Here is a 14765-nt window from a genome sequence, read left to right on the forward strand (position 1 = left end):
ATGTAAAGGTCAAATAATAGGCATTTTAGGGCATTTTTTGTCCGGACCATAATTCTTTTGTCTTTTAAAGGCCTTTGATATTTGGTATGTTGGTAAGTTTAATTTACTACCATATGTTCACAACACTGTTCCTTGTTTAGAACACATATACATACAGGCGAATGTTTTGTACCGTAACTCTTAATTTTCCACTTTAAAGATGATCCCTAAAATGGTTTTAAAAAGCTATGGGAAAATGTCTAAGAAGGACTAACTCGAAACTCATAAAATGAACCATCGTATAATATAGGTAAACATTTTTTTATTATTCTAAATTCTAATAGAAGGTAAAAAAAAAAAAAAAAAAAAAAAAAAAAAAAAACACCCAGAAAACATCTTTCCCAAACATTCCAGCAATGATACAAAATACCTTAATAAGTAGATGGTTTTAGCTATACACAAATTTAGCGATCTTTCCATAAATGTGGGTATATATATTTTTAGCGAGAGCTAATTTTATTAATTACAAAAAGATTATATAGAATAGATTGTTAGCGATATTCAGGATCTCAACATTTTTGCTAATAATTAAATCCTCCCAAAAACTTCTGCTTTTACGTCAGGTCACGGGGTTCGTGGAATGCGTATATTCGCACAGGGACAAACTGCATTGAAAAACCGGATTTAACCAGATTGAAACAAAATGCGTCTCCATAGCTACAAAGCACATGCAATGAATTTCAATAAAAATTAAGCAAAATACACGCACTGAATGAAATTATAAGAAAATAAAGCTCAATGAAGATTTGCAAAATACAAAAACAAGGATCAAATAGTAGAAGGCACTTTTATTCATTTCATTTACACAAATATTTTAACAGGGAAGTTGAATTGTTTGTTTCCCACTAATATTTTAAAAGAAAGCATTGGTCTCTTTTCAGTGTTGCTAAGAATAGAGTCATTCAAATTGTGAATTGCTTCGTGTATATAGATATAAAAGGTTTTGGATTAGGATTGGGGAAGAGTTTTTATCGCACAAGAAGGGCAATCATAAAGTTGAATAAGAAAGCATAATTTTGAAGAGGCACTATATATGACTTGTGTAGCTATACTTGAAGAAGCCGGTGTAATGAAAGAATTCATAATAAGTATGAATGTGAAAGATAAAACACTTCATAAACTTTAAAACAAGATTAAAATGTTTACATTTTGCACGAAGAGTAGAGTATAAGCAACGGAATATTTATGTCATTGATTTCCAAAATGTCAACACAGAAGACCATTCCTGATTTCATCCTTCTGATTTCGATATTATCAGTTTTCGGTGGGTACTACGTTACAGATGTAATTCTATCTAGCTGAAGTGGAAAATATCTATATCTGATTTTAATTAAATCGATGAAAGATATGTAATCATCAATAATCATATAATTTACGTGGAACTAATAGGAGTGAGTATACCAAGTGAGCCAACAGAAATATGATTAAATGATTCAGCGAGTTTAACAATTTGAAGGATACAAAATTGCTGTACAGTAACTATTCAAGCATGCTTTTGTATAGTCTATGAATTTTTCAGAGATGACTTGCGCTCGCCCTGAAATTACAGCGTTGTCTCCCCTTCAAGTTACGGAATACAGGGAAATAAAGTTACAGTGTACAGTGGCGCCATCTATGAATATTACTTTGAGATGGACATGGTGGTGTGCTGGCAAGAAGATGAAAGATGATAATGGCGGTTTAACGTCAACCATGACTTTTTCTGCGAAACGAGAACATGACGAGACTTGGTGCTACTGCAGAGCTCAGTCTGAAACCTCTAAGATAAAATACGACGAAATTTCAAATCTACAGACTGTCACTGTGTATTGTAAGATACAAATATTGTATTTACACATTTACATTGTACATTTATGTACTTAAACACTCTCATATCTATGATATATTCATCTACAGAATGTAATTATTACCATGCATTCAGGACATATAATTACGTTTTCAGATTTACCACGTGATAATCCACATTTGGTAGCTTTGTCGCTGACATCTTTGGCGGTTGGACATGATTTCATTCTTCAGTGCAGTATTTCTACCCTGGGGAATCCTCCATTATCCTGGTTCTGGACGTGCGGCCAGAAAAATATCTCTCATGGAAGAATGAGCGTCTTCAATATGTCCTCATCAAAGATCGTGTTCGAAGCCGAAGCGTGGCAGAACAAGATGTCATGTTTCTGTACCGCTGTCAGTTCAAAATACAACTTTCGTGCTCTGTCAAATGAAGTTAAAATCACTGTATATTGTAAGTGGAAATATTTCTTCACAGATGTTTTGATAACTATAATTAGTTTACTATACCTTTCAATACTTTATAAATATCGCTAATTTCAGATGGACCTTTGGATTATCCTGAACTCATCAATAAATCACTTCTTCACGTAGAAAAGGGTTCGTCAGTTACTCTACGCTGTCACGTGTCCTCTGAGGGAAATCCTCGCCTATATTGGTCTTGGCACTGTGGAAAACTTTTGATGGAGAAGGAAGTTACATACGGTGACACGTGGTCCGAGCTGACCTTTGTGGCATCCCAGCAATTCAATCAGAGAGCTTGTTACTGCCGACTTAGTTCAATGTCCGAGATTATCCGTTACAACAAAGTTTCTCAAAAGATGTTTATAACCATTAAAGGTAAGAAAGTAACCAAAGACGTCTTATCTGGATATAACCAGTTCTGTCTGAATCGGTTGTATCCTTTTATTTGTAGATGGACAAGGCTGTATCTCCTTTGGTATTTTCGCATCCACAACCTCTGTGCTCTCGGGGATTGCAGGGATTGCATTCCTTGTTATCATAATGCAAAACGTCAGAAAGAAACCCAAGAAGCTTCGTGCATGCCGATGTTTCGGTAGTTTGTTCAGGGATTCCAGACGCACAGGTGAATAGACATTTCATTTCTTAGAATACATGAGGGTGGGACATGTGCCGCTTCACGCCGGCATGAAAAGTAGGTCTGTGAGATGCGTTGCAGTTCATACCCTTGTGCAATTATTAAAATGAAATACTTTCTTATATTTACATTCTACTTTAATTTCTAGCAGCATTCAGATCCATTTAAATAGACGTACTATATTCATCAAGATTCATAAGCGCATTGGTCAATTTTGCATTCATGAGGGAATGGTTATCATTACAAATTGTAGGGATATCAAAGGCAAAAACATTGAAAATGCAAAATATTTCTCTACATGGAATACGGAATTCCCTGTATCATTCTATTTTGAAATGTCTTTGACGCTGCACGCGGGTAAACTCTTAAGTACGAAGTTTGGGTAAATGCACCCATGAGGGTTTCCGTACTTGTAATGTATTCAGAGTGGTTAATAATCGAAGAAAGCAATGCAAATATGAATATAAAAGACTGACTGTTTCCGATTATTACAACTTTTTTATCAATGCTTTCTGAACATCTTTTTCAGTGCAACCATCACAACCAAAATTAAGGTAACTCGATATCTATATATTTTCATTTACGTATACCTGAAGAGTTCAGACAAATTAGAAAATATACAATAAATGTGCTTATATTTTCTTTAGTCATACAACATAAGGATCATGGAGTCACATTTTTCTTTCTAGTTAATTCTTGTGATATTTAACTTTAAGCTGGGTCCCGGAGCCACATTTTCCTTTGACCTTTGTAATCCTGATATTTACATGTAACATTAATTGGGTCCTGAAGCCACATTTTTCTTTCTAGTTTATAGTTATGATATTTATGTAGCAATATTTCATTATCACCTGTATATAGTGTTTATGTCTCACGACTTGTTCTGCGTATGATCAATTTTTAATCGAGGCAGGTTACTGACAAACAAGTTGATGTCACAGGGGTTTCAACATTCTTGTTTAAAGTCAGCATTTCGCAAATTCTATGGTTATAACGATCTAGTTTGCTAATACAACCTTTCATTTGGGTCACATACTGTCTGACGTATTTCATACTGATTGTTATGTCGTTCTTTACGTACTGATTTTGATTACGGATTACTTCGTTTACCTGATAATGATATAGGGCTCACGACGGGTATGACCGGTCGACAGGAGATGCTTACTCCTTCTAGGCACCTGATCCCACCTCTGGTATACCCAGGTGTCCGTGTTTGCCCAACTGTTAATTTTGTATTCCTTATAGGTGTTATGAGATTAATCACTGTTAGTTATCTTCACCTTTTCATTTGATATTAAGCTGGGTCATGGAACCACGTTTTTCTTTCGTTTTTATAATTCTGATATTCAACATTACGCTTGGTCGTGAAGGAACATTTATATTTCTAGTTTATACCGGTGAATTCTGATACATGTACCATTAAGCTGAGTCATGAAGCCACATTTTTCGTTTTAGTTTATAATTCTCACATTTAACATTCAACCTGGTCATGGACCCACATATTTCTTTCTATCACATTCCTATATTAACATTACTTTTGGTCGCGAAGCCACATTTGTCTCTCTAGTTCATGATTCTGATATGCGACATTGAGCCACATTGTTCTTTCCAGTTTATAATTCTGATATCTTACATTAACTGGGTCGTATTTTTCTAGTTTGTGATTATATTGCACGTGAATTATTCGTGTGTTTTTTATGTCACTACACTCCCACTCTTGAAAGATGACTTTTGTCACCAGTGCCGTGGTAAATCAAGCTGAAAGGAATGAAAGTTTTACAGACTTATGGGAATGAGTTTTAACCGACAAAATATCAAGCTATATAAAATTGCATGATAATTTTATTATCTATTCATCTGGGAGTCATGGTAAAAATAGTCCACTCATATTCCTTTTTCGAAGAAAAAACATTAGCCAATCATATTATCTAATCAAACCAACAAACTGAATCTGATTCTTCTAGAATCAAATTTTCACCTAACATGGTTAATATATAATTTAAAATGTTTCTCATATCTCAAAGAAATAATATGGCTTAAAATTTATGTTTAGTGCAGTAATCATGGAGGACATTCCTATAGTTTTTCTATATATGCGTCAGGGGGGAAAATCCATCGATAGCTGGGTTTTTTTTTAAAGGAAACCTTTCTTTTTCCATGACATTCGGAGAACTAAATTGTTTCAGAAACTCTTAACGGAAAACCTAAATTAATGTGGTCTATGATTTATTGTACAAAAATAATTAAGATATTTGAACAACAGATTGCTGACTTTAACTACAGATTGTTTCCCAAACTTTTGAATATCAATTTGACTGTCAGCAATTAGAACCCAAATGTGCAAAATGTTTGCGGAAGTTGTAGAGAAATAGAGATTATTGATAGCCCTATATATGACTTTAATGTATCATATTTATAAAGCGTAAATCGCTCGATGAAGTATGCTGGCGGGAAACGCCTCAGTATATACTCTCATGAATGTTCAAAAATGACATTTATTTCTTAAATAATACTGTAAAAAGAGCTTTAATCTCACTGAAATGATATGAAACACAACGATCAATGTATTGGGTCGGATCCACACTATTTTATAAGGGATTGCGACCTATGTCTGTACCTTAACATGAGTAGGGGAGTTGAACACGCAGGAATGGCAAGCAATGACTTTTTTGTTAAACATGATCAACTAAAGGAGGTTACAACCCCCATAACACTTCGTCTAGATCCGCCACTGAATGTATGATATTCAGAGGAATATATATGTTTTCCGGTACATGAATATACATGCATGTCCTATTAATGCGTACAACACAAGAAGAAGCTATTCATATATTAATTTATCCTTCACATATGCCGTGGTCTGACTGACCGGGCACCACAGTAGGTTTTACAATAAACTTCCACCACTTCTCTCGGTTTTCAGTTATCTGTAGTACATGTATGATGTTACAGTTATGGCCAGTCCACTCTTCCCATCGCTTCCTCTGTCTTCCTCCTCGTCTCACTCATTGTACTGTTCCCTGCAAGATACTTGTGGTCAGCTCAGATGATTGTGTGTCGTACCCATACCGTTTCAGTGTGCGTCCTTTCATAAAGCCCAATGACGTTTCTAGTTCTGGTTTTCACTACCTCATTTCATATACATCGCCTGTATCCCTCTTTTAATCTCTGCAGTTATGCTCCACGTTCCACATGCTTATAAACTATGGAAATGGTCAAAGAAAGGATCAGTCTGATCTTGAGGCTGATGGCGATGTTCTTGTCGTCCCAAATAAATTTGAGTCTGGTTACTGCCGCTACGGTTTGGGCTATCCAGGAGCGTACTTCAGTCTTGGATCCCTCATCTGATACTATAGCTCCCAGACATTTAAAGCTACGGACGGTCTCCGGTTTATTGTTGTCTATGGTAATGCCAGTGCTGAATCATTGATGTTGTTTGTCATCAACTGGGTCTTCTCTGCATTGATCTTAATGTCAAATGCAGTGGAGGCGACTTCAAAGTGATTAACCAAGTTGGCCAGCTCTTGTTCTTGTCCAGCTAGACCGAAAATGTCATCAGCAAAATGTAAGTTGATAATTGACCCACCTCCGATGCAGACTGTTCCTTCTTGGCCTTCAAGCATACATGTATCAGCCATTATTCTCTCTAAGAAAATGTTGAATAGAGTGGTGGATAGCAGACAACCCTGGTGTACTCCGATTGCTGTTCGGAACCATTCTCCTATGTTGTTGTCATGGTAGACCTTGTTGTAGATGCAATCTATGGTTTTAATCAAGTTGGTGTTGATGCTATTCAGCCTCATGGTTACCCACAAGGTTACATGCCAAACTCTGTCGAACGTCTTCTTGAAGTTCACGAAGACGTGGTAAAGGTTTTGTTGGTGTTGCAGGCACTTCTCACATACTATTTTAAGGTTGAAAATTTGCCCACTTGTGCTCCTTCCTGCTCTGAAACCTGGATGTTATTCTTAATCTCGTGTAACTTCAGTCTAATTAGGAGGGGTTTTAGCATGACCTTGCTTGAATGAGTGAGCAGGCTGATGGTACGGTAGTTTTGGCATAGCGTAGATTGTCTTCGGGAGAGTGATGATCGGGGACAGAGTCCAAGGTGTTGCCCACTCTCCTGTCTGTCAGATCATATTACAGATAACAAGTAACATATCTATCACGGTCTCTCCTCCTGTCTGGACCAGTTCTGATGGAATGTTGTCCACTCTTGCCGACTTCCCTTTCATTAGTGATTCTACTGCAGCTTCAAATTCTTCCCTCAGGATAGTGTAGCTGTCGTTGTTGGTTGGTGGAGGGACATTCAGCACCTTGGGATTTACTGTGGTGTGCAGTTCGGAGCAATACTCTGTTCATATCTTTAGAATTTCGTGTTATTCTATGAGACATTCGATATCCTCAACCCATGTCTCATTTGCTTCCCTCGCGTCTTTTTTTGTTTACTTGCTGGTTATCTTCTTTGTAGAGTATTGCACCCTCAGTCGTATTATCCGTCTGATGCAATTCTCTGCAGTTATCGCACATCTTAAGTATATCAACCGTGACCAAGGGCGTCTTTGCTGGTCAGTGTTTGAATGTCGATGACTGTTTCTGTCACGGCAGTGCTTAAGCTGTTGATCAGAGACCTGATCATAATCAGAACACCATTACAGTATTTCCTTGTGATTCACGTTTGGATAATCCTTACATTGCAGACAAAATCAAAACAGAGCCACCACATTTATTGAGGCACATACTTATGAAGCTGTTCAGCCTCCAACGAAAAAGTCACCAAAAGGTATTAATAGTGCTGACCAAGATACAATAAAATGCCTGGGGCGGATCCGGAGTATTTTTAAGAGAGGTTTAGGACCTTCCGCCCTCACAAGGTTTTCATTCCCAAAATAGCACAAAAAAGTATATTGGATTAAAAATAAAAAGATGAAAAAAAAAGATAAACCAATAAAACTAATTCAAACCAAATCAATGGTTTGCATTTCCGTTACCACTTCCTTTAGATTCGCCATTAAAAGTATCAATTCTCTAGCAATCCGACAATTTGAACTACGTGCCATAGCCAATAATCATTACAAAATTTTGAAATAATGATGTATTAACTTATTTTCAGAGAGGAAGAGGAGGAAGAAATGGTTTGTGAGCATTCCATGGTCAGGGTCTAACAAAGTGTGTTCGAATTTTGTGAGCATTTCACGGTTAGGTCTGACAAGTATTTTAGTTCGATACTACATCATTACGAAATGGTCTTTTGGGCTTGATTGTTCGGGGAAAATCTCATCAGACATCCACATAAACTTAGTACACTGTTTTGCTCTTGAATATAGAAGCAAAATGAATTAGAGCTTCTATAGGTATACATTGTATCTTGATTGCTAGCAGGGTTTTTATTTAGGGGGGTGGGTATGATTATGCTTGTGCAGTCATTATTGTCTTTTATGAGTGGATTCTTGTATTCAGACAAAGTAGATGACATTAAATGTATTTTGGCCGGGTTTCACAACATGCTTTTAAAATGGTGAATGACGGGCGGGCGTCCCTGTAATAGTGTACCTACTTTATGTAATCAACTCCTCTCACACCTCTAACTTGACATCCCTCAAACTTTGTACAGTTCTTTTAGATAAATTGAAGATATATATTGTATGCACACGTGCCTTTTTGAAAGTGATCAGACATTTTTCAAAAACAATTACATGTAGTTGAATTTAGTCATTTTATGAGCATTTCTTGAATAGACGGTACCTATTTTGTGTAATCAACGAGTTCATCTTACAGCATTTATTTGACATCCTTCAGACCTTGTACACTTATTGAAGCATTGAAGATGTGCATGTGTCTTTTTGGAAGTGATCGGACATTCTCCGAAAAATCTACATGTGGTTGAACTTTATCATTTTTAAGCATGGTACCTACTTTGTGTAAGATACCATGCTTTTTTCGATTTTATGAGTTCTTTCATCACATAAACAGTCTCCTGAAAACATTTTAACAAACTGTCGAGCTTTGTTCTGAGTCACGTGACTCGTTCGCTCAAATGACAGCAAAAATTCGGTTGACTACAATTGTGTGCTTCTGTTATCGAATTTTGGAGTGATATTTTCTTTTAATCGGTATTAGCAAGTACAAGAAGCATTGTTTTATTGATTAATTATGAGTTTTACATTGAATTCTACTTCAAAGTATTTAAAATCGGCCCGAGAAAAAATGTTGTCTTTCTGATTTCATCTGTCCTTTTTATGTCATCATATGCACCTTTTTACACCAGCATTATTCTACATTTATAAAATAGTCGACTAAACTTTATTCAATTTGCCAGTGTTTATGTATTATTTTATGTATTATGTTTACAAAAATGACATATTCAGATAAGTGTAGTGCTTATGATGCAATTAGATCACTGATACATGTATCTCTCTCTCATTTAATGTCGATTCAAATGAAATTTCAATGACCTTTACACCGGTCGCGGTAGCTAACTGGTATAGTCTTTGCTTTGTATCCAGGAGATCGTGAGTTTTAGCCCCGTTTGTGTCACGGCCGTGTCAATCCTCAGACGTAAACATAGTGATTGCTCCTTCGACAAACGCTTGGCATTTAGAAGTAAGAATTATGGGGCCTTTCGGATATCCATACCTTTAAAAGGAGGCCCTGTGTCGTGGCAGGCGTTGGCACGTTAAAGAATCCCCACTGCTACGGCCCTAACCGTTAAACATAGGTCTAAATGTGTGGTACTTAACCTACAGCTGGTAACGTTCAATATAAGTGAAAATTTCTCGATGGGACGCAATACAAACATTCAACCAACCATAAAAGACCGTTAAAAATAGATTGTGACCTAACAATGACACAAAGTCAGGAGCCGCGATGTTCACTTTTTTCTGTGTGTCCAAAATATGTACCCAAATAAAACATCACATCTCAACACGTTCAATCCATAGGAGAAGGCTGTACCCTTAGAATTACAATGGGAAAAGCTAGAACAATGGGAAAAGCTAGAAATATTCTATCTTGTGATCAGTCATCCAAACCATTACTCTGATTCTGTGCACAAGAACCCTGAAGTTGATATCAAAAAGATGCTGGAGTTCCTCATTGACAATATCTTTGTTGTCTTTGGTGATCAGGTTTTTCAACAGTCTGCTGGAATTCCTATTTATTAGTTGACTTGTTTTTATATCCATACGAGGCCAAATTTATTCAAAAGCTTCTACATGAAAAGAAGACTCGACATTTCTATTAACGATCCTCATTTTCATTCCTATGTCGATTCGATATATCCCTGTGAACTCGAGATAAAAGACACCACAGAGTCTTCCACACCTGATGCATACCTTGATATTTATTGAACATAAATTATCAACTCAACTCTATGATAAACAGGATGGCTGCAGCTTCTCCATCGTCAACTTCCCATATTTATGTAGGAATATTCCATTATCACCTGCATATGCTGTGTATGTTTCTCAACTGATTCAATACGTGAGAGCCTGATTTGTGTATGATCAGTTTTTAAAGCGAGGCAAGCTACTGACAAATAAGTTGATGTTACAGAGTTTTCAATAGTCTCGTTTAAAGTCAGCATTTCGAAAAGTTTGTGGTTGTTATGACCATCTAATTTACAAATACAACCTGTCATTGGATCAAATGTTGTCTGACGTGTTTTGTACCGATTGTTAGGCCGTTCTTTACTAACTGATTTTAACTACGGGTTACATGTACTCCGTTTACCTGATGAAGATGCAGGGCTCACAGTGGGTGTGACCGGTCGACAGGGGGTGCTTACTCCTAGGTACCCACCTCTGATATGTCAAGGGGTCCGTGTTTGCTAAGAGTTGATCACTGCTCGTTATCTTCACCTTTTCACATGTAGGTGTTACGTGTCACAAAATTCTGAATTACACTCAATTTCTATATAATTTAGTTAAAGCCAAAAAGATGGGAAACAATTAATCAATTAAACGTCACAGTAGAATGATCGGCAAAAGTTAATCAAATTTAATCAGGTAAATCATTCTCGCATGTCATACCCTCTATCGGGGATGCGAGAATGGACCGGGTGCATCTGATAAGTACTAGTATATAGGTCAATTTTAGATATATTGCAAAATTGTAATGCATGAACGGTGAAGATAACGAACAGTGATCAATCTCATAACTCCTATAAGCAATACAAAATAGATAGTTGGGCAAACACGGACCCCTGGACAACCAGAGGTGGGACCAGGTGCCCAGGAGGAGTAAACATCCCCTGTCGACGGGTCACACCCGCCGTGAGCCCTATATCCTGATCAGGTAAACCAAGTGATCCGTAGTCAAAATCATATATCACTATAATACCTTACTTGATTGATTAATTACTAGTATCCCTGGCATGTCTTTAAATATGTGCTTCATTCATTTTCAGGTCTCCACTATACGAGAACTTTACGAAGAAAATGTAACATCCATCTGCAACGCAGTCCTTCATTTAGGAATATGAAATATGCGTTATTATTATATAATTTACACAAATTAACGGGACCCAACCACGGAACATTCGATGGAATGCACACACGAGACATTCCTCCTTGCGTCGGACATTGTTTCGTCATCCGACAAGAATATTGTAATATGTCATCATACAAAATGTGACATCACTATTTTGTAGATTTGTACGAAGTATTTTGAATGTAATGTTTAAAGGAGTACACTGGAATCACTTCGCCCGTTCGTCCGTCCGTCCGTAGGCACAATATCTGCTTTTCGTATCTATGGGTTTGGTTTTTATGCTATATCAGCAACTTTAAAGAAGTCTTTCAAATGATAAAGACCGTAATCACTATGGTAATGTTGACCCCACCCTGGAACCAAAACCCTAACACCTAGGATCATGAAATTTACAATTGTTATAATAATAATAATAATGCTTTATTTAGAGAAGGTAGCCCGACTAGTCTTCCCCGGGGCCTTCTGAAATACAAACAATATACTCATAACGATACGTACAATCAAAAATAAGAATAAAATGATAGGTTCCGTGATCATATACAATGTACAGCAAAGTGGTACTTAAAACAATGATGGGGGTGAATATTCATGGCGTGGAAGAGGTACATGTGGTTCAAGAGGGAAAAGAGGCGGGTATGAAAAGATATGCATATATACATGTATATATATATATATATATATATATATATATATATATATATATATATATTCACATACATACACATGTTTAAAATTAACGACGGCTAATTATGAATTTTTCAACATTTCTTCTAAAAACAGGTAAGGATTTTACCTCAAGTATACTTGAAATGTGGTATATATAATAAACTTGGATCGATATCCATTTATTATGAAAACAATAACACACCTCAATCTGTGTTTTCAAAACAAATAATAAACTCTGTATAATGAGTTGTCATGATGAATAACCTTAATTCTTTTTTTTGTTTTTTATGGGGTTTTTTGTTTTTGTTTTTGTTTTTTTGTTTTTTTTTTTGGTTTTTTTTTTTTTTTTGGTAAACCTTCTAAACACATTAGACAGTAGATTTTTATCATTTAACAAAATCTTGGGGGAAATCTTGATTCAGTCCCCTTTTTAATGCCGAAAGCATACAGACGGACTACCTAGGTTAAACGTCTTGTAAAGATCAAACCACTATAGCCTACTGCGACCACAGGCACTTGGGGCATGGATCATGATCACCCCCATCCCACCCCACCCCCACCCCCCATTATAACTATTATTTTTTTTTTACCAAAATATTATTTTCTTCATATGTTTTGTAGATAGGCATTTAGAATCACCCCCAAAATGTTACTTTTCGTCTCTGTTGCGTATAGTCAATCCCTATAATGACTGAGAACGTGACATTTGACTAATACGTATATGTTTATGTATATACGTATACGTGGAGGATGTTATAATAGCTTGTAAACGCTTCTCCTCCTATATGACTTATCCGATAGACTTGAGATTTTGTACAATACTCAAATGCCATTTGCAGATGTGCATATTGCAGGGATATGAGGATACAACTGTTATCCTTAAATTCATAGCGGATCTGAGGGGTGGAGGGTGTAAAATAGTTTGTGCATACTTCTCCTGTGTGGCTTATCGGAGTTCATGTCTATGTTCCTGCTCATGCTTTCTTCTCCATACCATGCAGTACATTAATTGAAGGTTTCATTTGGAGCACTTCCAATTTGGGGAGACATTTGGGTGGGGTTTTTTTTCTTCATAAAAACAATTACTAGTTTTTTGTAGTGTAGGTAACAGATTGAATTCGCGTAGTATTGTACACGGTCATATTTTCGATGAATTGTTATTTTCACTGTGGGCTTAAACCGCGAAAGTTAACTTACAATGAAAATAAACTGAATGAGATATCCATCTGAGTAAAAACTGAATAGAGTATGTAAATGTGGAGTAGATGGATGTCGTATCCACCGGGGGAAAAAACGGAATGATGACAATTTTCAAAACCTTTAAAATGGCGAATGCATGCAGTCTGTTATTCGTGTAGTTATATCTTAGATGATAGGACGTTTAAATTTCACAAAGCAAACTCCCAATAATTGATCAGTATGTTAATGTTTCGACTTTTTATCGTTCTCACAGATGGTATATTACATCTTCGATAGCGATGAAACGTCGAAACATCAACACAGTGATAAAGTATTATTAGTTTGTCAACTTTAAACAGTAGATCATCTCAAATATAACTTATTGTGAACACTCGGAACTGACTAGTGTAGATATACTGTAGGAAAAATATTGAAAGGGGGGGGGGGGGTAAACATAAGTGCACACTTCCAACAAACCAGTGTAGTATGACCCCAACCATCATTTCTCCGGGGGTGGGGGATACGGCAGGTGTCCTTAAACTTGACCTTCAACGTCCATGCTTAACGCGACGGTTGGATTCCCACGGTAATGTAATTGAAACAGTACCCTATATATTTTATTTAGACACATGACACGGTAACTTAAGGTTTGTTGAGCGAAAGACGACAGTGTGTATTTAATATCAGAAGAAAAATATAAGGTCCGCCGTGGTGTTAGGCAGACACCTGACATGTGATTAGTCAATAAGAGAGAATCCTATTCAGCGTGTCTTTCCAGTCCTGAAATATATAGATATACCATAGATATGTTCCCCTTTTACTGAATGTACATCTGAACTTTGATAAAGCATTTGTGATGAATATAGCTTTTGAAACCTCGTAATGTTTGATCTTCATTTGTAATGCATATTTCACAATTTATATTGTGAGATTTATTGTGTGATTTTGTTTGCATTCTATATTTTTTTCATATTTATTCTATAATTGTCATTTGTATTCTATATTTTTATTGGAAAATTTGTATTGTACATGTGAATTCCTTTAGTAATCAATAAGGCCTAATTGTTATGAAATACAAATGAAATTCTAAAAAGTTAAGAGAAAATTCGAATATTGCAACTGAACATTTCTTAAACATGCCATAGATGAAATATAGGGTTGGATTTGTAACAAAGTTCCCCGAATTTTTACTTTTAAGCACAAGGAAATATTTCAGAAAAGTTTTAAATATTTCCGCTAACATGGGAATTTACTTGAAACAAAGAGAGTACCCCTTTCTAGTACTATATATATATATATATATATATATATATATATATATATATATATACTAGTGATGTGGAGTCTATCGAAGTTCATGAAGGAAGTTGTTCATGCATAAAGGAAGTTAAATTCCCTTGTTAGCGACACTTGTCATAAACAATTTTGACGGGGAGGGGGGGGGGTTATTATGAAAATGAAAAACGAAATTCATCATTGTAAGTAAACAATTTAAATAAGATAAATT

General features: G+C 36.1%; 1 protein-coding gene across 2 annotated transcripts; it reads left to right on the forward strand.

Moving 5' to 3' along the window:
• Positions 1-659: 659 nt before the first annotated feature.
• On the forward strand, positions 660-14136 carry LOC125682311 (uncharacterized). Of its 2 annotated transcripts, none has more exons than XM_048922799.2 (9): positions 660-1303; positions 1559-1849; positions 1982-2278; positions 2368-2664; positions 2741-2911; positions 3453-3477; positions 7624-7706; positions 8037-8058; positions 11331-14136. In XM_048922799.2, exons 1-9 carry the CDS (start codon positions 1225-1227, stop codon positions 11365-11367), a joined length of 1302 nt encoding a protein of 433 aa, XP_048778756.1. In that variant the 5' UTR covers positions 660-1224; the 3' UTR covers positions 11368-14136. The 2 variants fall into 2 exon arrangements, with proteins under 2 accessions (XP_048778756.1, XP_048778755.1); XM_048922798.2 differs by having other exon boundaries at positions 661-1303; positions 8037-8092.
• The last annotated feature ends 629 nt before the right edge of the window (positions 14137-14765 follow it).

Source organism: Ostrea edulis, chromosome 2 (genome assembly GCF_947568905.1).
Source record: "Ostrea edulis chromosome 2, xbOstEdul1.1, whole genome shotgun sequence".
In the NCBI taxonomy this organism is placed as follows: domain Eukaryota; kingdom Metazoa; phylum Mollusca; class Bivalvia; order Ostreida; family Ostreidae; genus Ostrea; species Ostrea edulis.